Below are 22,008 nucleotides of genomic sequence, written 5' to 3' on the forward strand. Positions count from 1 at the left end.
AAAATTTCCCTAATTGGGGGTAGTATAGGCGATTTTAGGGTCTTCTATTTTTCCTAAATTAAGGAGGACTGATTGAGAATCTGAAATTTTGGGTAAAAAACAGGCATAAACTGTTGAGTTAATGAAGGAGAAACAAACGAAATACACGCTTAATTTTATTGTAATATCTATCTGCACAGTAAAACGAAAAGGAGGACTAATCCTCCATCTCATCTCAAACAAAAGACTGTACCTATTCACAAAGTCTTTGCAGAGATTAATCAAAAAGACGGAGTAATCCTCCTTTTTGTTAACACTAAAAACAAAAATGCAAAAAAGGACTAGTCCGCCTTATTATGATACATAGACGCATTTATTCAAGAAAGATTATCATTTCTTTCTTAAAACCAAAACAGAAAAAGAAAGAAAGGGTGGACTAGTCCGCCTTTTTTAAATGTAAATCAAACTAAATCAAACCAAATACTGAACATGTCTAAGATTTCTTATAAAACTTATATTAAGGACGGATTAATCCTCCACTTTCAATAAACAGTCAAAACTGAAACAATATAATTAATTCTGTATATATATGTTGTCTAAAAATGTACATAAACAAGACGGATTAATCCTCCTTTTTATTTATTTTGAAACCTCTTCAATATTAAAGGAAAAAGGAGGACTAGTCCGCCTTTTTCAAAAAGACATACCTGTATATATTTAAGTTGTCTAAAAAACAACATAAAAGAGGGATAAATCCCCCGTTTTTTAACTTTTAAATCTACATAAAAATAAAAGTAAGACGATAGGGAAGACTAATCCGCCTTTTTGCAATCTAAATCAAACCAAAGACTTTTAATAATCAGTCAAAACTGAAACAAAATAAAATAACCCAAGAAAGGGAGTAGTCCGCCTTTATTTGATTAGTCTGGAAATGTACATGAAAAGACAAATTATTCATTTTTATTTACTTTCAAATCTGAAATAGAACAATAGTAAAAAAAAGGGTGAAATAGTCCATCTTTTATAATGGGAGTCAAATCAAAGACAAAATATAGTAAAGATTTCTCTGAAAATACGGATTAATCCTCCTCTTTAAATGAATAATCAGTCAAAACTAAAACGATATAAAAGGGGGGGACTAGTCCGCCCTTTTTCAGAAAGAGCGTATATATTTAATTAGTCTGAAAAGAGAACATGAAAAGACGGATTAATCCTCCTTTTTATTTACTTTCAAATTTAAAGTAGAATAAAATAGAGGCGATATGGAGGAATAGTAGTAGTCCGCCGTTTTGCAATGTAAACCAAACAAAGAGTCTAAAAATATTTACGATTTTTCTTAAAACTTATCTGTAAGGGCGGGTTAATCCTCCTCTTTCAATAATTAGTCAAAACAGAAAAATGAAAACAAATCAGGAAAAGGGAGGAATAATCCGCCTTTTTTCAGAAAGCTTGTATATATTTAATTAATCTGAAAGAAGAACATGAAAAGACGGATTAATCCTCCTTTTTATTAACTTTCAAATTTAAAGTAGAATAAAATAGAGGCGATATGGAGGAATGGTAGTAGTCCGCCGTTTTGCAATGTAAATCAAACAAAGAGTCTAACAATATTTGCGATTTCTCTTAAAACTTATAGATCTGTAAAGGCGGATTATTCCTCATCTTTCATTAATCAGTCAAAACTGAAACAATATAAACCAATCAGGAAAAGGAAGGACTAGTCCGCCTTTTTACATTTCAGTAGTCTGAAAAAAGAGTATCAAAAGGCGGATTAATCCTCCTTTTTATCAACTTTCAAATCTCAAGTAGAAAAAGGTAAGACGATAAGGAGGACATGTCCGACTTTTAGCATGGCAAATCGAACCAAAGACCAAATATAACAAAAATTTCTTACAGACTTATCTGAAAAGACGTTAATCCAGAACTTTCAATAATCAGTCTAACTGAAACAATATAAATTATCTAAGAAATGGGAGGATTAGTCCGCCTTTTTAAAAAAGACTGTATATACGTATTTAAGTAGCATGAAATAGTACATGAAAAGAGGGATTAATCCTTTTTTATTTTCTTTCAAATCTGAAACAGGACAAAAGTATAAACAATAGGGAGGACTAGTCCGCTTTTATATAATGGGAATCAAACCAAAGACTAAATATATTCAAGATTTCTTATTAAACTTCTCTGAAAAGACGGATGTATCCACCTCTTTCAATAATCAGTCAAAGTTGAAACAATATAAAATAATTAGAAAAAGGGAGGACTAGTCCGCCTTTTAAGTAGTCTGGGAAAAATACATGTAAGGGCGGATTAATCTTTCTTTTTTTATTTACTTTCATATTCAAAGCAAAATAAAATTAAAACGATAGGGAGGACCAGTCCGCCCTTTTCAAAAAGATATATAATTTATTCAAGTAATCTGAAAAATACATGAAAGGAAGGATTAATCCTCCTTTTTAATTACTTTTAAATAAACAGCAGAATAAACATAAAGACTTTTAGATGCGTCTTTTGACATGTTTCTTTTCAATTTCTTTCAATTTATCTGATTTCAGCAATGAGTGTATGCAAAAGTCTAGTCACATATAACATAAGTTTCTCAAAACATCTCAATTTCAGTCCAGTTACTTTATCGTTACCCTTTCTTATGGGTTTGAAAGCGTTGGTCCTACGCTGGTGCTGTAATGGTTTCAGCCCACTCCATTTTTGCTCAAAGTACTCAAGAGTAAATCAGTCATATCTTGCGGATAAATTCTGGATTGCACTTGATTCGTACATTATATAATGTAGTGCTCCATCTCTATCCAAACCATCCGAGACCCAGAAAACAGAGAATGGAATATATGTCTCTGTCATTCCGTCATCAAGTTTAAATTACTTTGTATTCAGTTAAACTGTAAAATATTCTGTTTTGTATTGCATCTAGACACTTTTGCCAGGAAATGAGGTCCTGAAAATACATAAACACATGTACTTATAAACAACTATAACAGTCATAATATCTCATACGTCAAGCAAACATTTACATTATACATAAAATGGTCTTGAAGTAGGACTAGTCAAACAAGTCATTACTTGAAACGGTGCATAAAAAATTAAATAACTATTTTCAAACTTTAGTTGACATGATCTAATTAGCACCATGTTACACCCCTTAACCAATAAAGCAGTCCGAGGTGCATTATGCATTGCGCCGTAACGCATATAGCTATATTCGTAATCATACGAATACGAATAATGCTCCCGCCAGCTTCACGGAATTTTATTTGCTAACAAAATACAATCATACTCAAAGGATGCCTCCCTTTTACGAATAAAGCTCCGCATGAAGTTGGATAGAAAAAGAACAAAGTCGACACGAAAAAATTGTTAAATTGCATCATCATCATCATCATCATCACCACCACCACCACCCCCATCATCATCATCATCATTACCATCGTCATCGTCGTCGTCGTCATCATCATCATTTTCAACAAATCTTCATATGATGATGTACTTGTGGGGAGAATCATGATGGTGTACTGGTGCTAATGTCGTGGTGATGATGATGCTAATGATGATGCTGTTCTGATGATAATAAAGGTGATGTTGTATACCTTCTGCTGTTGCTGCTGCTGTTTATGATAAAAATGATGATGGTGATGATGATTATGTACTGATAATAATGATACTGTTATCGTATGATGATGTTAACTATGCTATTGTCGTTTTTGTTGTTGTTGTTGATGATCATCATCGTGTACAATGTTGAAATAACATGTGCCTCATATGAAAAATAGACATAAATATTAATAGGCTTTACCCCTCCCCCCTCTTTAGCGTTATATGTTATGGCGGTGGGTTGGGTAATGTTGTAATTTCGTGATGAGCTGAGTATGTAAGAACCTCGTTATAACGCAGTGTTTGTAACTTGGACCCCGACATAAGAGTTATAACGGGATGCAGTGTATCTTATATTATGTATATCACGATTTTATTTATCTCCATAACCGCCTCCGTGGTCGAGGGGTTAGAGTCGATGACTTCTAATCCAGTTACCTCTCTGGCGTGGGTTCGATCCCCGGGAGATGCTTTGGTAGTTTAGCGCGGAGGAAGGTAGTCTAGTACTGGTGTAACTCTCCAGGAACGATGGTTAGGAAACTACCCGCCTATATGACTGAGATACTGTTGAAAAAGGCGTAAAATGAAACAAACAAACAAACAAATATTTATCTCCAACACCCTGCTGTTTCAAGAAAAAAGTTGCTCGATTCCTTTCTCAAACAGAGGGCTTAGATGTATGCGCATTTGAACTATTCTTGCTTTGGTTTTGATAAGATAATATCTCGTGGCCACGACTTTGCTATCTCGTGGCCACGACTTAGTTACTCGTGACCACGACATAGTACCTCGTGTTCACGACTTAGCTATCTCGTAGCCACGACTTAGTAACTCGTGGCCACGACAAAGTATCTCGTGGTCACGACTTAGCTATTTCGTGGCCACGACAAAGTATCTCGTGCGCACAAGATAAATAAAAACACAGACATGTCACTTATGTGCCACCGAACATTAAGCATATATAAGTATATACCAATTAGTCATTGATCTATATACAGTATAATGATATACATTTGTAATTGGATAATTTAATGTAAAGATAACAGGTTTTATTATTTATAACTCACATTGATTAGTAAGTATTCTTAACTTGTTTTTTACTATCTGCCCTATCAGAATCTGACATCATTCTGTATGTGTATACATCTGTATGTGTCAATCTGACCGAAAGGCGATGGTAAGATGGTAGAATCGCGATGGTACTATGGTGAAAACGCGATATAACATCGCGTTTTCACCATCGTACCATCGCAACATCGTGCTTATACCATCGTACCATCGTGTTTTCACCATCGTACCATCGAGTTTTCATCATCGTGTTATCGTTCAATCGCGTTTTAACTATTGTACCATCGTGCATCGCGGATAGGGAAGGAATAAAAAATCACGATTGTCCAAACGGAGTACCGTAGGATGTTGATCATTTGAAAGTTTCTTTCAAGGTGAATAGTTCATATATTATGTAAGTAAACAAATTATATATACGCCGTAAATTGCATAGTTTGTTACAGAAATAAGAGCTTTGAGAATGTTTTTGTCTGTTTTATTTCTCTCTTTATTTGTTTGTTTACAATCTTGTTGAATAAATGAATGGCTAATTGCGTTTAATACTCGACGGCGTTTATGGTCGCGTTCAATTAGAGCATTTAAATATCAAAAGAAACTCTTTATTTTTTACATAATCTTCGTTTAGAAACCAAAAAATGTACAATACGCTAAATGACACAAAACAATTATTACTGACGTGATATTCCTACGTATTCAGTTAATATTGTGGCGGAAATTACCGATCGCGTTACGGAAAAAAGTCTCTTTACATCATGTTTTTTCACCAAAAGGCATCTTAAAACATTTTTTATTGTAATCTACATGTCGAAGTCTATTTAAACTGAAAAATATGCCTATTCTGGACCACAGACCTTTGATATAATTCTTTATAAAACGACAACGAAAGTAAGATCCCATTTATACACCGTTAAAAGTCGTGTACAGAAGGCGCTGAATTTGTTTGGGTCTCAGAATGTCAGACAGGTGAAGGTTGTGAGATTATAAACCAATTTGTTTGTATGGCGTCACCAATGCTGTTTCCAGTGTTATAACATTAGTAAATTGGCTATAAGACTAATTGCAACACTGCACTGATATTCAATTCAATGTTTATTTGGCTTTAAAAAAAGTGACCTGATCTGGGTTTTGAACTTCAGACCTATCGCTTCCAAAGCGAGCGTGTACACCCCTCGACCACGGGTAATTATAAGATAATAGCCTGAAAGATACTAAAATAATTCTAAATTAGAGTTTGTAACCCTTTTTAATTTCGATATATGTTGCTCACGATAAACCTGTTGTTTAACACAGAAGTTAATAATCATGGAGCTGAATAGAAGCATGTACTCGTATGTCTATAAGAATAAATCTTCGACCAATCGGGAGCTATTTTTTCGTTACGAAAATGTATGCGCCTGTCATTTGACACTCTTTACGCAGTAATCTCCCCTTAATTTTTCGGCGTTCATGTACATATGAAGGGAAGTAACCGCTTTGAGGAGTTTGGACTTCTATTTGCAAATAAGAGCATCAGGGTCTGAAATTTCGCTTCCATTATTTGTTTGCTCTGACGACCCAGAAAAAAAGAAAGCATGCAGACCCATTTATGTAAAAATTAGCATTCGCAGGTAGCCAAATTATCTTTATGCGGCTAAATATGATTTGATCTGAATTAAACAACCAGGTCTTCCTAAGCTACTAAATAATTATCATTTATTTATCTATTTATCTATCTATCTGTTATCATTTTGAGCGATTTGATATATACGAAATAATTATCCTTTACATCACCTGTGACATTAAATGATATAGTTACTTTTCGATAAACATCACTCACTTTAAGATTCCTAAAGTGTATTCTATAGCTCTTCACTTATAGGTTCTTGTAATTTTAATGATTGTCATACAGTAAAATGTGAGTAAACGTCTTCATATAAACTGTCCTCAAAAGAAATATTCTACTTGTGCGCCGAGTAAACAACGCGAAATTGAAAGAATATTTGTATGAAAATGGTAAATGAAGAATCACGAACTTAATTCTATTTGTAATTTGACAGCAAACTATTAATGTTACATAATCATAAGTGTTTATAATCAACACATCAAAGTTTCGAGACATACAATTAACTTTAGTGATTTTAGTCATTTATATTAACATATGTTAGCTGAAAGTAATCTAAAATCAAGGTAAAGAAGGAAAATAAGAATAAAAACGAAATGTAAAATGTTAATTGCTATTTAACTTAGCCACTGATTACAAACTATTTATAAAGAGGCAAACACAAAATAGAACGCAGTTATCAAAAAAATGTGCTATCGTAAGGTAAACGGTAGACATTTTTGTGTTTAAGGGTATACTTAATGATGTTTCAACATGGAAATAGTAGTAGGTACAATTGAACAGCTATGAAAGAAGATGTTTTTGTCTGCTATCTGTTATATATCTTCAAAAATATTTTAGTAGCTAGTGACTGCAGATATCTTAACAGGTATTTGCCAGGATGAAACAGATTTCAAGGTGATATTCCTATTCAGCAAATAAGATGAACCATTAATTGGTCAGTATATAGTTGGATCTTTACTGGACCAGATATTTATAATGGCTTTATTACGAGTAAATATCTTTTACATTTTTTTATTCTCACGTAATAAGTACCAGTAATATGCTTTTGATAAGAAATAAGAAATATTTCAACAAGCAGAAACAGTTCATTTGCTTTTTTACTTGCTAGCTTATTTAAACTATTAATGTTTTCTTACTGGATCTCTTTTAATATGGTCGTTGTCACATATATTTTTTTTTGTTTTTCATTTTATCGATAAAACAAGGTTCTGCCATAAATATATGACTATATATCAAGCTGTATAATTCCTTGTTTTATCTCTTCTGATTATTTGAATTTCATGAGTACATACATTATAGATTCATTTATTTATTTTATATTTCATGAGTGTATGCTGATGGTCATATTAGTGGAGTTTTGTAATGCCATCTTTATTGCATGTCCAACACTAACACAATGTCCAAACTTACCCCAGGGATGTGTATGCGGTGCCTCATGCGGAACGAACGCTTTAGAAATCAACTGTGGTAAAGGAAATTTTGGTACAATTTTACTAAATGACACTTTTGTTAACTTCACATCAGTACAAAGTGGCGTTCCCATCAATCTAAAATTACCAAATAACTTAGAAGACATAAACATTAATGCATTCAATGGTATAGAAGCTAGGATCAGATCACTGAATTTACGAGACAGCAATTTAGTTCATGTACCTGCAGCTTTAAGTAGACTCCATAATTTACAGGCCTTGGATCTATCTGGTAATCCGATACAGACAGTGTCTTACTCCGACTTTAACGGCTTTGCAAACATCCTTCAACTACTGTCGATCAGTTTAAATCATATGCCAGCTTATCCGAATGATATTGATAAGCTTCCTGTCTTGCGTGTCCTAAATCTCTATGACATTTCATTCGAGATGAACGACATGTCCATTTTCCGTGGCAGCAGCATATCAACTCTAAAGTTAACCTTTACCCCTGGATATTCTGGACCCATTTTACCTCCAAGTATCGTCAATCTTTCTGGTCTGAGGTCAGTGTATGTCAATGGGAGAAGGATACCGTGTGATTGTTCTTTAAAATACTTGCAAGATTGGGATGTATCAAAACTTCGTATTCATTCACAGTGTACGACGGATGAATATAAACTTGCTGAATACATTAGACGTGACCTTTATAGATGTTAGAAATGTTTATGAGGGAATCAGACAGACAAAGACAAGTATCATTCTCGAAGATAAATATTTAGAGAGAACTAGATAATCTCGTATATGCGACAACAATCTTGCTTATTTTATGTACATGTATATGAGCTTAAAAAAAGAAAATATATTTTTATTATCATATTGCATTTCATTTTACTTTAAGCGTTTTATTATTGTACGTTACTATTTATATTATTTTCAGTAGATTAGGTTTATGTCACATCAACACTTTTACGGTTATATGGTGACTTTTCACTTTTGCTGGAGGAGAAATCCTCGTGTGCAAAATGAAACTTGCACTAACATTTCATTCCAATAGTATAATATCATTATAAGAGTAAGTAATAGTCTTTTGACTATTATTATTATTAGTATTGTTATTTCCTTTTTTTAAGTCGAATCAACAATATAAGGGTTAAATGGTGATTTCAGCTTTACTGGTGGAAAACTCCTGTGCTCCTCTGGGCACCATTTAAAGCTTCTTATATGTGAATAGATATGTATTCGTAAAGAACTAATCTGGGTGCTTATTTAGGAAATTTATTAAGACATATCGAACAAAAAGAGAGACCAACGAACAACAAAGAAACGCATTCATGTAACGCACCTCCCGGCTCAACCCAGCCACATCAACAGGGCTCCATGAAGGCACTGAACCGGGCACAAAGGCAGAGAAAGGTGGGGAAGAGCATATCAAGAACAACTCGATAAGTGAAATTGTAAGAACTAAAATGGTGATACGGAAATCAGTTGCATCATTTGCATAGTTAGAAAAAAATCCAATTCTAATATATTTTAAAGTTTAAGCAACCGTTTATTATAATGCAATTGAGTTTATTTCTTCGATTTGATTTAAAGAGAATTTTCAGTTTTTCATCATATGCAGCTCTTTAAAAAAACAATAAAATCATATTGCACATAGAACATGTCTTTAAAGCCTAAAACTGGGAGCGGTGGTCTTGTGGTTAAGGGATCTGCCTCTCAACCAAGGGAAAAAATGACTCCGACATCGCGTAGGGATGACGATTTTATTTTATAAAACACAATATATTTTTTCAAGAGATTTAAATTGTTTATTGCTTCCAAGGGATCACTGTTTTTCAGATTTTAATATTGCAAGTGCAAATGATAGTTCGACTGTGTTGCTATTTATTCAAATATTCAAAACTACTTTCACTTTCGGTTGTAAACTAACAATGAACGAAATACTATTACGCGTGTTGAACCAAATTGGGTTTGTAAAACCACTAAATGATTGTCAGAAGGAGTGTTTGATGCATGTTTTGAGTAAAAATGATGTTATGGCGATTTTGCAAATAGGGTATGGAAAAAGTTAAATATCTTAAGTGACTCAATTTGCGTTAAAAGTCAAGTATAATCTAGTTTCTTCAGTTTTCTTAATTTTGACACCCTTGATCAGCATCATGGTGGACCAGATTAATTCATTGAAAAAAACAAGGAATAGATGCATGCTGCATTACTTCCGTATTCAAAAAAGTAGTGCGTTCCCATCATGCTTAGAGTGGTTTCACATAGGTCAGTAAGACCGGTGTACACAATGTACCATCTATTAAAAATATATAATACCACGGGAAACGAGCGAGATGCATCATTTGGTTATTCTAACAATTTAAAACTTGCATTTATATATAAACACGATATTCAGATTATATCATTGTTGTCATATATTTATTTCGAGAACCTTGCATCCAACATATAACTTTTTAATATTTGAAGAATAAGTTAATCTTAATGTAATGCTTACCCGCCCCGAAAATCTACCATCGGACAATATCGTAGCAAATCAGTTTGCTTACCATCATTCCTGGAGAGTTACACCAGTACTAGACTACCTTCCTCCGCACTAAACTACCAAAGCATCTCCTGGGGGTCGAATCCACGCCAGAGAGGTAACTGGATTAGAAGTCATCGACTCTAACCCATCGACCACAGAGGCGGTTGGAGGTGACCGATTTTTAACGCTAAATACATCCATAAATGATTTTTAAGAGTAATTTTCACATGATTATATACTTTCCTACATAGAAGCTGAATTATGAAATGTGGTAATCGGAACGGTTTTCGTAGTATTATTGATTGATTGATTTACATAAGTCATAAGATTTAAGGTCTCATATGTAAGTTCTAAATTCTCAGTCCTTTATTAAGGTACAAATTATTGAAGTCCTTTTAAAGATTTAACTTTTAAATAATTAACAATTTTATGTCATCACTGACGTTCCTTCTGTGCGTTAATATCAAATAGTGTTTAAGCATCGACTGAGTAATTACATAGGTAAATTGGTAATTAGTTTATCTACAAAACGACTCACCCGGAACATTGATTTATCTAAAAGAGATGAAAGGAAAAAAAACAGCCCAAGCGGCTTAAGAAAATAAATTTGAGTCTCAAATTTTAGATCTTAGTAATCGGATCCTCGAATCCATAAAATGCTTATTTTGAAGACGGTCAACTGGTGACATTAAGCTCAACACATTGTAAGTTCACCTTAACGATTTTAACAGAAATAACCATTAACATAAATGTCACTGCCTTCCGTAAGCAAACCGTTGAAAAATGACCCAATATCTAAAACCATTAATGCGCTGAGTAAGATTTCGTACATTCCTTATTATGTTTAGTAATATTGAAAAGAATTATAAAAGAAATATTAGCAGATAAATCTAATGGACAACTATTCTGACAGTAACGAAGACAAATTCTTATTTACCCTGCGAGAAAATGTTATTTTGTCCAATACGTATCAGTCTATTATGCATGTATGAAAGTATTCTCCAACAGTTTTACGATATGTCCAACACACGAGCTTAGGAGTTTTATATTTTAAAGTTAAAAGATCTTGTTAACATTGAAAAAGTGTCCTTAGTTTATTTTAATAAAGATAACGAGTTGATACATGCATGTTGTGTGTGACAACCTTTAGTTGTCGATTGATTTGTTCTTTCAGTTTTTATTCAATACCTTTGAAAAAGGGTATTTATTACAAACAAACTTACACAAAAAAGACCATTGAATTCCCACTTTATCGCAGTTTATCACAGCTGCACATATTTGTTTTTGTCCTCAAAATTGTTGTTTTAGCTATATTGTTGTCTGTTAACCTCCAATAAAGATTCTTGAAATTATTAAGATCTTACAAAAACAACATTTTATTAACATCAATCAAAGGTTTTATATAAGACAAACGAACGAATTATTGAATTATAATATGATGGAATCATTTTAATGTAAGTATTTGGTTTGATATTAATTAGCAACATTTAACATGTAAGGAGAAGTCACGTATTAAGATGTGACATAATTTCTACACATTTTAAAGCCATATTGCTAATAACTGTTAATTTTTTGTCATTGTAAGTTAATTAAAACAATAACTTTTACTCCATTCATAATTCATAAAATATCGATATATATTTTCCTGTGTGATGTGATGTGAGTATGTTCTTTATGAAGATTTTGCTTATCTGAAGGTAAAGTTATTGAAATATAATCGAAACATGCTGAATGACTCATTGTTAGTTCAAATATTGTACAAACAGCAACATTTCTTTGGTTTACTTCTTTAGTCAAGTACCTTTATACGTACTACGTGTGGTCAAAACAGCTATAAATGAAGACAGTTACTTTGTTAAAAAAGTTTAATTACAAAAATAAATGCCGTAACAGGAGCTACTATTGCAGCTACCTACCATTCGTATGAATATTTTGTGTCTAGGACAGTTTCAAATTCGAAGTTTGCATAACTTTAGGTTAAATAAATTGGTTATATAAAATGCTGTCTTTTTTCGCTTTTTTGTTGTCTTTTGTCGCTTCTGAAGGATCGCCTCTTTACTAGTCTTATAAAATTAAAACTCTTTTTTACATAACTTTCATGTAACGCTTACTTTACGTTAATAAAATGTAAGTGTTTATGTTACTTTTATTATCAAAAAAGACATATTCAAGTTAGATAAAGAGAATATTCTAATCAGAAATGTGAAATATGAAATTTCTACATCGTCTTACCGTTCGAAAGTATGTAGGGTCAGCCTATCGAAAGCGTATGACATAAATTCTTTGTCATTTATATTACTGTTTACGATAGTTCAACTACTAAAATAACCTGTCTCATTCCTGTTTAAGGTTATTGAATGAAACAGTACCATATCGCAGTTGCATTTAAGAGATGGAAAATAAAAAACGAGAAAAAGCAAGTTTCTCTCACACTGAATGTACGTTTAAAGCAAGTTTAGTGGGGAAAGCAAAGCTGTGAACAGTAAGTTTCAAGTGCTAGATAACTCAAGGACTTATGGATATAAAGCAAGTGGTTTAAAAAGTGTAGTCATTTAAAGAACGTCTGAATGTCGTCTACTATGTAGTGAGCATCTACAGTAGCTACACAAACAATATGGTTACTCATTTTACTATAAAACATGATATATATATGGTTTTATATCAGTTTAAATGTAAGTCAAACATAAGAACTTCGTACAGTTTGCAAAACAATTCCATATTAGAAAGTACTTGAATAATGAATGAATTGTTGAGAAATTGTAAAAGGAGATAAAAAATACACGAAAGATGTTCTTAGTGAATTTTGAAGTGATTATCTGATTTATGAGCAATTTTAAAACTGGGACGGAAAAATGCTTTCGATCAAAATTTGCTTGGGAAATAACGTGAGACACTTGCGTTTATAATAAAACGGGAGAAAACTTGTAAATCATGGTTTCTCGGAGCTTAATGAATAATCAATACATACTATAGACTTTTCGTCAGAGATATTGCTTACCATATGTTTATTATACATGTTTACGATAATTTGTTTCCAACGTGATATTTTGTCTCGAGCATCTGCAAAGCGCTGTTTTTATAATGATTTAAAGTCACTTTTCCAGAAACTATCGATGCGTTTTATAATTTATGATTTCTTCCAGATGATTTCTTGCGAGGTTTTTTCTCTATATTTCGATAAAAAATGAACCATATATTATGGTAGAATATATAGAATTATCATAACTGATAACTGTACTAATGAAGACATAGTTTACAACACATCATAAGTACTGACTTGACTTTTAGTCATGTTCAGATCGTCGGGTATAATTAATCCGCATTGGTAAACCGTCCTTAACTTTATTTATATGGTAAATTGAACATTATCAACATTCACATTTATCAACAAGAAAAATGTGACTGGAAAATAAGTAAAAACAGTATAAATATAATATATCAATTCCCCTCCAGTAAAAAAAATGTAAAATAGAGAATAAATTTAAAAAAAGATATTTTGATATTATCGTAATGTAAAGAAATAAACATTTAAAGGTAACATGGGAAGAGAATATATAGTTAATATAACGAACATATATGAATGCAAATATAAAGAAGGATGATATACGGAACTGTTACAGAAAGAGCTTCTGGAATACAATTTTATTTTATCAATGGAGAGATCCTCGTTCGCATACAGAAGGTTATATAAGATGTAGGCAGACAACGTTAGTTAGTTATAGAAAACCCCGTTGGACATATAATACTGCAACAAAATATTGAAATTCAGTTTCCGTGGATCCACAAGTGCATGATTTGCTATCCAAAACGAGATATTCTAGATAAGTCAGATAATCTTAACTTCGAGTAGAGTTAGAAAATCTTTGGCTTAGTACACAGCAACAAAATACTGAGAATCGGGGATTTTTTCCGCAAGAGCATGACTTATCCAAAATAGTTCTTCTAAATAAGTCAGATAATCTTAACTTTTGAATACTGGTAGAAAATCTTTAACATACATTTCTATATTTAGTACACAGCAATAGATTTCTGAGAATAGTTTTTTTCTTTATTCACAAGAGCATGATAACTTTTTCAAAATAGATCTTCTAGATTAGTCTGGTAATATTAACTTTTAAATATTGTCAGGCAATGTCACATTGAAAGATGTCTGTTAGCGTCTATGGGAATTTATGATCAAATTACACCAGTGCATTAGAGTTAAGCACAATTCAGTATTGTATTCAATAATTTAAATAAAATCACCTTTGAAACGTATTTTGTAGTTGAAAACATTTTTATATACCTAACCTCATAATAAAATATATAATAGTTTTCAATTGTAGTATTAATTTTGAGGAAAATAGCAACAAGATTATGAAGAAATATTTTTAATTGCACCATTCATACTCGTACGAACTAAATAAAACTTGGAAATGAAACAATAACATAAGTTTATCCATTGAGATGTAAACGTCCAATAAGTATCTATGAATTCTTTGGCTATGAATATCTACGAGAAATAGCAAAAATCCTATTTTTAAACACTTAAATGTTCATTAGCAACCAAAATACAGAAATGGTTCTAAATATATTATAAATGTATGTGTCACACACTTGTCACTATCAAGAAGAGTTTCATATTATATTTAGAAATGTTAGCTACCTGCGAATGTCCTAATACAAAAATATTTATTGTCAACATAACAATGATGTTACACGATGCCGAAAACATGCTTCCTTCAGACGCTATGCATTTGTGTATCACAATCAGTTGAGTCAAAGAACAAGTTTTAAAAAGCAGACAACAAATGCTATGTGTAATTAAAGAAAACTGGAACCAGCCAACATGAAAATTATTAAAGTCGTGGAACTAACAATCAGAATGTCGTGTTAAACAATCTTCAGGAACAGGAAATATACTATCTCTGATTGAATGTACGAGGATACTATTCAGCCTAATAAGACACTACTTTATGACATCTCTTGGAAATTCGGTTGACTGATATCACAGACAGAAAAAAGTTATCCTCATTCAAATAGCATCTTTTAATGTCGGCATACAGATAATCACAATAGCATTCTCACGTGCTAAAAGACATTAAGCGTCAAATGGAAAGTATATTGAAAGATGTTTTTCTTTCCATTTGAAAGGATAAAAATGAATTATAATATCATCTAGAGAAGTTGGTAAGAATTTTCCTCCTGAATTTCATTTCATTAAAGATCATGTATATCTTTGTATTCCCGTTTATTTTATGTTTTTGAACATAAAATGATCAAAATGATATGATTAACATGAGCTATATTAATATAAGATAAAAGTGTATGCTGCATAATGTACGTAAATGGTTAGCCCTTTCTGATATTGCTTGAATCCAGCTCTGATTATACCATTGTAATATAAGTAGAAAATGCTTCCGAGGGATCACTATGTTTCTTCACAAAATCAGGCGGTAAGTGTTGTGTGGCAGATGTAAATAGTTGCCCCGTATCAGTGTTGTTATATTTTTCTTTTTGCGTGTAATTCAGTTTTTTGATCCTATAAGACAATAAGCGATAAGTAAGACAGAAAGCCAATTTGAGAATTTATATCAAGAATACACTAACTGAAAGTCGACTTAAAGAAGACAAGATTACTATTTTACGTGCTATAAGGTAATTACAGGAACATTGTTTAAATAAATGCAAGCAGTATTAAAAGATTCATGGCATTAATTGTTCAGTCAGATACAATATAATAAAATTAAGAAACGCTATCTTTCTAAAGAAATAACACATTGTCTTGCATTGGGTAAATTAAAGCTTTTTATTTTTCTAAAGCAAATCTATCCCATACAAAATTATTTTTCAATTATTGGTTATATGATCTAACATGTTTTTGAATATTTTATGAGTGAAATATTTACTCAGTAATGACATTATAGTTAAAAGAACAAATTATTACTGCCTTCATAAGTGAAGGCTTATCGATGCGAATTAATTTATTGATCGAAGAATACTAATCTTATTGATTGAAGTAGGCTTCTTGATCGCGCAAGGCTTATTGATCGCAGTAGGCTCATTGATCTAAATAGGTTTATTGTTAGGTGTAGGCTTAGTGATTGAAGTAGGTTTATTTATTGATCGAAAGGGCTTATTGATAGGTTGAGGCTTATTGACTGAGTAGGCTTATTGACCAGATTAGGTTTATTGATCGAACTAGGCTTATTTATATTCCGTCTTTTTTAAGATACATTTTTATCGTTTAAAGTGCATCGTTTTAAAGTTAACCTTTTTTTGATTGAATAAAACCATGTTTGCTTGCTGCGAACAGTTATGATATTTAAATTTGTTTACACTTAACGCAGACATACTTCACATTAACTATTTATTTTTCAAAAGAAATATAAATTTTATTTTATGGAAAATGTGTGCAAGACAGGAAAAGAATATTTAATTGTACAATTCAAAGTGGAACTTACAAAGAAAAATATTGTATTCACAGAGTCGTTATCATCCACTAAGAATCTTCTAAAAATAGACTGTGGAAATCTACTTGAAAAGGCACATTTACCATTATATACACCAATCCTCAAACAAGTAGCTGATGTTTCTAGAAACATAAATACAAAAACACATTTAGTATGTTAAAAATGTATGCGACACAAACTTATCACTGAGTTTCATATGCACGGATTTACCAAAAATGTTTGTTTTCAAGATAACAATGATGTCAGACCACACGCTTCCTTCAGATGCTTTAAAGCATTTGTATCACAGACAGCTGACTCAAAGGGCACATTTGAAAAACAGGTAATAAATACTAAATGACCTGGTAGTTTAATAAGACGGGAACCAGCCAAGATAAAAACACAATAAAACGATATTCATCGATAGGAAATATTACGGTACACGTGTACTATTCAAACCTAATAAGACACTACTTTATAGCATAATTTTTTTATTCGGTTGACTGATATCATAGACAGAAAAAAATTATCCTCATTCAAATATCATACTTTAGTTAAATGTCGGCTTAAGGATAGTCATAATAGCTTTCTCACGTGCTAAAAGACATTTAGCGTCAAATGTTAATTATATTGAAAGACGTTTTCTTTACATTTGAAAGATAATAAAGAATCATAATACCATGTAGGACAGTCAGCAAGAATAAAAAAATTCTGAATTTCATTTCATAAAAGACCATGTTAATTATTGCTTCCCTTTTTACTTTATGTATTTGAAACGTAATAAAATCAAACCCACACATGAATAAGAAGCTATTATATAAGATAAAGATTTATGCTGCATTATGTGCGTAAATATTTAGCTATGTCTTCCTCAAATTCTTTGAATCCAGCTCTCGTTATACCATTGTAAAATAAATAGCAAATATACATATCCATATAAAGACTATAAAGGAATTCACAATGGACTTTGGTTTTGTTGGAAGATGTCACAGTGGTTTCTGATGTCATTCACAAAAAGCAATTACTTAAATATATATAAATCTTTTTTGATATAAGTCAAGCGAAATAGTAGCTTATTACAAAGTATTTTATATGAAAGTACTGCTTTTTGTACGTATGTTTTACCTATATGTAACAAACGATACTAAATAAAAACGCCTGCTTAAAGAATGGAATATGTCTCTGTGATAAATCTATTGAAATACATGTATCTACATTTCTCACGAGAGTATGAATAATTGCCCGATGTCTGTCTTATTACTATTTCTTATGGAAACAGGCATATTTTAAAGGGAATTTTATTATAAAAATGTTTTCCGTTTCGTAGCAGGAATAAAACTGTACAATTAAATTCTTTCTATGGTGTCTTATTTAATTTAATGCGGATGGGTCTACAATTGGCGCATTCTAAAAAGGAATTTAAACAATTAATAAAAAGAATTACAAATGTATAATGTGAATATTCTAATTCATATTGTGTGATACAGTTCTACATGATATATGAACATTCATATAAAGAAAAACTGTTTTTTGTTCCAGAACATTTTATTATACATGTATATGTGATATAGTGTCATGTATCTCACACTTGCCAACAAGATCCATTTATAATTCTTTCGTGGTTTGTTGTTATGTCTAATACTAAATACTAATTCATTTTTTATATTACAAGCTTTTATTAACAGAACAACTTACTTTAACATAATATAAAATATTGCAATCTAATTAATTACAAAATATGCTGATTCCAAGTATGAATGTTTATGTACAAAAATATTACTTATCATTAGTCCATTGTAATTTTAATATTTTTGTTTTTACTTTCCGTATTGATGCTATTTTGTCAGCTTCGTTTGATATCTTTTAAAACTAATACAGCTCCATACTGTAGCGAGCTCAAACTTTTGTATTATGATACTGCAATCCCATAATTTTCGAGTGGTGGACTATTCTAAATGCAAAGCAAGGTAATCTATTATACAAAATCAGCAGAATAAGGGTTATGTACTGTGTGTACATGCACATCTTTTAACACATTATTTGAATGACAATTAAAATTACAATTTAACAAATAAAAATGAAAATTATGCGTGAAATTCAATTTCTGAGCAAATAGAAATATTCTATAAGACGAACAAGGATAAGTTATAAGTTAGGCTGAAAGCCAATTTGAGAATTTATATCAAGAATACACTAACTGAACGTCGACTTAAAGAAGACAAGATGACTATTTAGCGTGTTCTCAGGTACTTACAGAAGCATTGTTAAATTAAATGCAAGTTATATTAAAAGATTTATGACAACGTTATCTTTTTTTTTCAGAAAGAACACATTGTCTTGCACTGGGTAAATTAAAGCTTTTATTGCATTTATCAGAAATCGTTTCTCTGAAGCAAATATAGTTCATACGAAATTTTATTCGATTATTGGCTACAAGAGGCTCCATGTCTCTTATTAAGTGAGTAGATTATTTACTCAGTTATAATATTAAAGTTCTTTTAATAAAAGAACCGCCAATGGTTACTTCTTTGATCAGGTAAGACATGTCGATCTGAGTTGGCTTATTGATCAAAGAAGACTGATGGATTTGTGTAGGCTTATTGAATGGTGTAGGCTTATTGACCGGAGTACGCCCCTATTGATCGAAGTAAGCTTATTCATTGAAGAAGTTTTATTTATTGAAGAAGGTGTACTGGTCGAAATAGAATAATTGATTTGTGTAGGCATATGGATTAGATTAGGCTAACTGGTCGAGGTAGGTTTATTGACTGAAGAAGGATTCTCGATCCAAATAGGCTTATTGATTGGAAAAGGATTACTGATCGAACTTTTCTTGTCGATTGGAGTTGGCTTAATGACTGAAGTTAAATATTTTATGACACCTAATGCAATAAATGTTTCATGATTGGGACATCTTGTTTTTTTTTCTTTTTAAAAACGGAAAGACATCATTAGAATCTAATTCACGAAAACCAGTTAATACCAGCGTTTAAACCATGTTGTAAAATTCATCATAGCGTTAAAACATATAACATAAGCCTTATTTTAATTTTCCTTTTCCATAGTATCCGTGTCAAATTCATACTGTATCTCTATCTTGTCTCGAGTAAAGAAACATTTTTAAATCCATATTGTACTCTATATAGCCTTTTTAGTGTCAGTCTTTTAAACTCATATCAAATTTATATTGAACCGTGAAAACATGATAACCAATTAAACACATATCAAATTTATATTGAACCGTGAATACATGATAACCAATTTGTCAGTGAGTCATGTAATTTGCTACATTCGCATTTTATTTAATATGATAGAATAATAAACATTTTGAATTTAATTGTTTTCTCATTTCGATGTGTTTATTCTTTAAAACGATGGTATGATATAAAGATGCTATCGCACATTGTTGATTACAAAATTTATTTTTTTGGACAAAACCATTTTTGGACACACCAAACGCCTCGTCAAACATAATATACAACATGTCTGTGCATTATCAAAAAGTAATATTTGTTTTGAGGAAAATGTCAACGAGACAGGAAAAGGATATTAAACCGTACAATGCAAACGAAATAAACAAAACAAACAAATTACTTTATGAACTGAGTTGTAAACATATAATAAATATCTTCTAAATGTAAGGCTATGAATATATACTAGAAATGACAAAATTACCATTATAGACCAATCCTAATTAAGCTCAGCTTGTGTTTCTAGAAATGAAAATACAAAAACATATTAAGTTGAAGTATTTCATACATGTAGGCGCCACAAACTTATCACTATTTAGAGGAGTCACATATTCACGGATTAAGAAAGGTTAGCAAGCCTGTTAATTCTATAAAACAAACCTAATTGTTGTCAACATAACAATAATATAATAATGTTACACGATTCAGAAAACACGTTTCTTTCCAATGTTATTAAGCCTGTGTGTCCCAGAGAGCTGTGTCAAAGTACAGTATTTCGTGCGCACGACTTAATTATCTAGCTAGTGGCGACGACATAGTATCTCTTGCGCACCACTTAACATCTAGTAACTCGTGACCACGACATAGTAACTCGTGCGCACGAGATAAATAAAAAAGCACAAAAAGATACATATAAAATAAAATACAAGATCCTCGTTAATATGGCTATGCAAAATTGACAGTATGCAGTATAATGCTAAAGGTAGTTCAAGACAACTGGAACAAGCCAAGAAGCAAAAAAAAAAAATAAAGTGGTGGATTTAAAAATAACGAAAACACAATAAGAATGGTGTGCAAAACGATATTCAGGAATAAGGAATATTACAGTTCGAGCGTACTATTCAAACCTAATAAGACACTACTTTATGACATATCTTGGAAAATCGGTTGACTGATATCATAGACAGAAAAATGTTATTCTCATTCAAATAACATCTTTTAATGTCGGCTTAAGGATAGTCATAATAGCTTTCTCACGTGCTTAAAGACATTTAGCGTCAAATGTAAATTATATTGAAAGATGTTTTCTTTACATTTGAAAGATAAAAAAAAGAATTATAATATCATGTAGGTAGCGAGAATAAAATTTCATTAAAGATCATGTGTATTTTTGTTTCCCTTTTACTTTATGTATTTGAAACGTAATAAAATTAAGACCACAATAATAAGGAGCTATATAAATATAAGATAAAGATGTATGCTGCATAATGTGCGTAAATAGTTAACCCTTAACTCCTCCACCAGCTCTTGTTATACAATTGTAAAATAAATAGCAAATATATACATAAAAAGACTAAAAAATTCACAATGGACTTTGTTTTTGCTGATATATGTCACAGTGGTTTATCATTTGTCAAGTTGAAATTTTTCAATTGATCAAAAGATATTTAATCTGAAGGCACATATGCTATTCACAAAAAGCAATTTATAAAATATATATAAATCTTTATTGATATAATTTGCTTTGTTTTATAAAGCAAAATAGTAGCTTCTTACAAAGCGTTTTATAATATGTAAGTACTTCTTTTTGTAAATGTGTTTGCCTATATACGTATGTAACAAAGTATAGTAAATTATAACGTCTGCTTCAAGAATGGAATGTCTCAGTGATAAATCATGTGAAATATCTACATTTCTCACGAGAGTAGAAATAATTGCCCTTTGTCTGTCTTATCAATATTACTAATGGAAATAAGCATATTTTTAAGGGCATTTTATCATAAAAATGTTTCTTTTCCATTTCATAGCCGGATTTAATATGTACAATATAAAACATTTTATGGTATCTAATTTACCAAAATAAAAATGAAGCAATCTGATACATTGATAAATAAACCGTTTACAAACATCAATGTTTATACAAAAATAATAAAACTTGTCATTTATTTATCGAAAGTCTAAAATTATAATTGTA

The 22,008-nt window shown here is 31.3% G+C and overlaps 1 protein-coding gene across 1 annotated transcript; it reads left to right on the forward strand.

The window, feature by feature from the left end:
• Positions 1-7,106: 7,106 nt before the first annotated feature.
• Positions 7,107-8,401, forward strand: LOC132738291 (immunoglobulin superfamily member 10-like). Its single transcript, XM_060725760.1, has 2 exons — positions 7,107-7,240; positions 7,579-8,401. Exons 1-2 carry the CDS (start codon positions 7,226-7,228, stop codon positions 8,377-8,379), a joined length of 816 nt encoding a protein of 271 aa, XP_060581743.1. The 5' UTR covers positions 7,107-7,225; the 3' UTR covers positions 8,380-8,401.
• Positions 8,402-22,008: the final 13,607 nt, after the last annotated feature.

Source organism: Ruditapes philippinarum, unplaced genomic scaffold, assembly GCF_026571515.1.
Source record: "Ruditapes philippinarum isolate M1 unplaced genomic scaffold, ASM2657151v2 ctg609_1_1_1_1, whole genome shotgun sequence".
Lineage (NCBI taxonomy): Eukaryota > Metazoa > Mollusca > Bivalvia > Venerida > Veneridae > Ruditapes > Ruditapes philippinarum.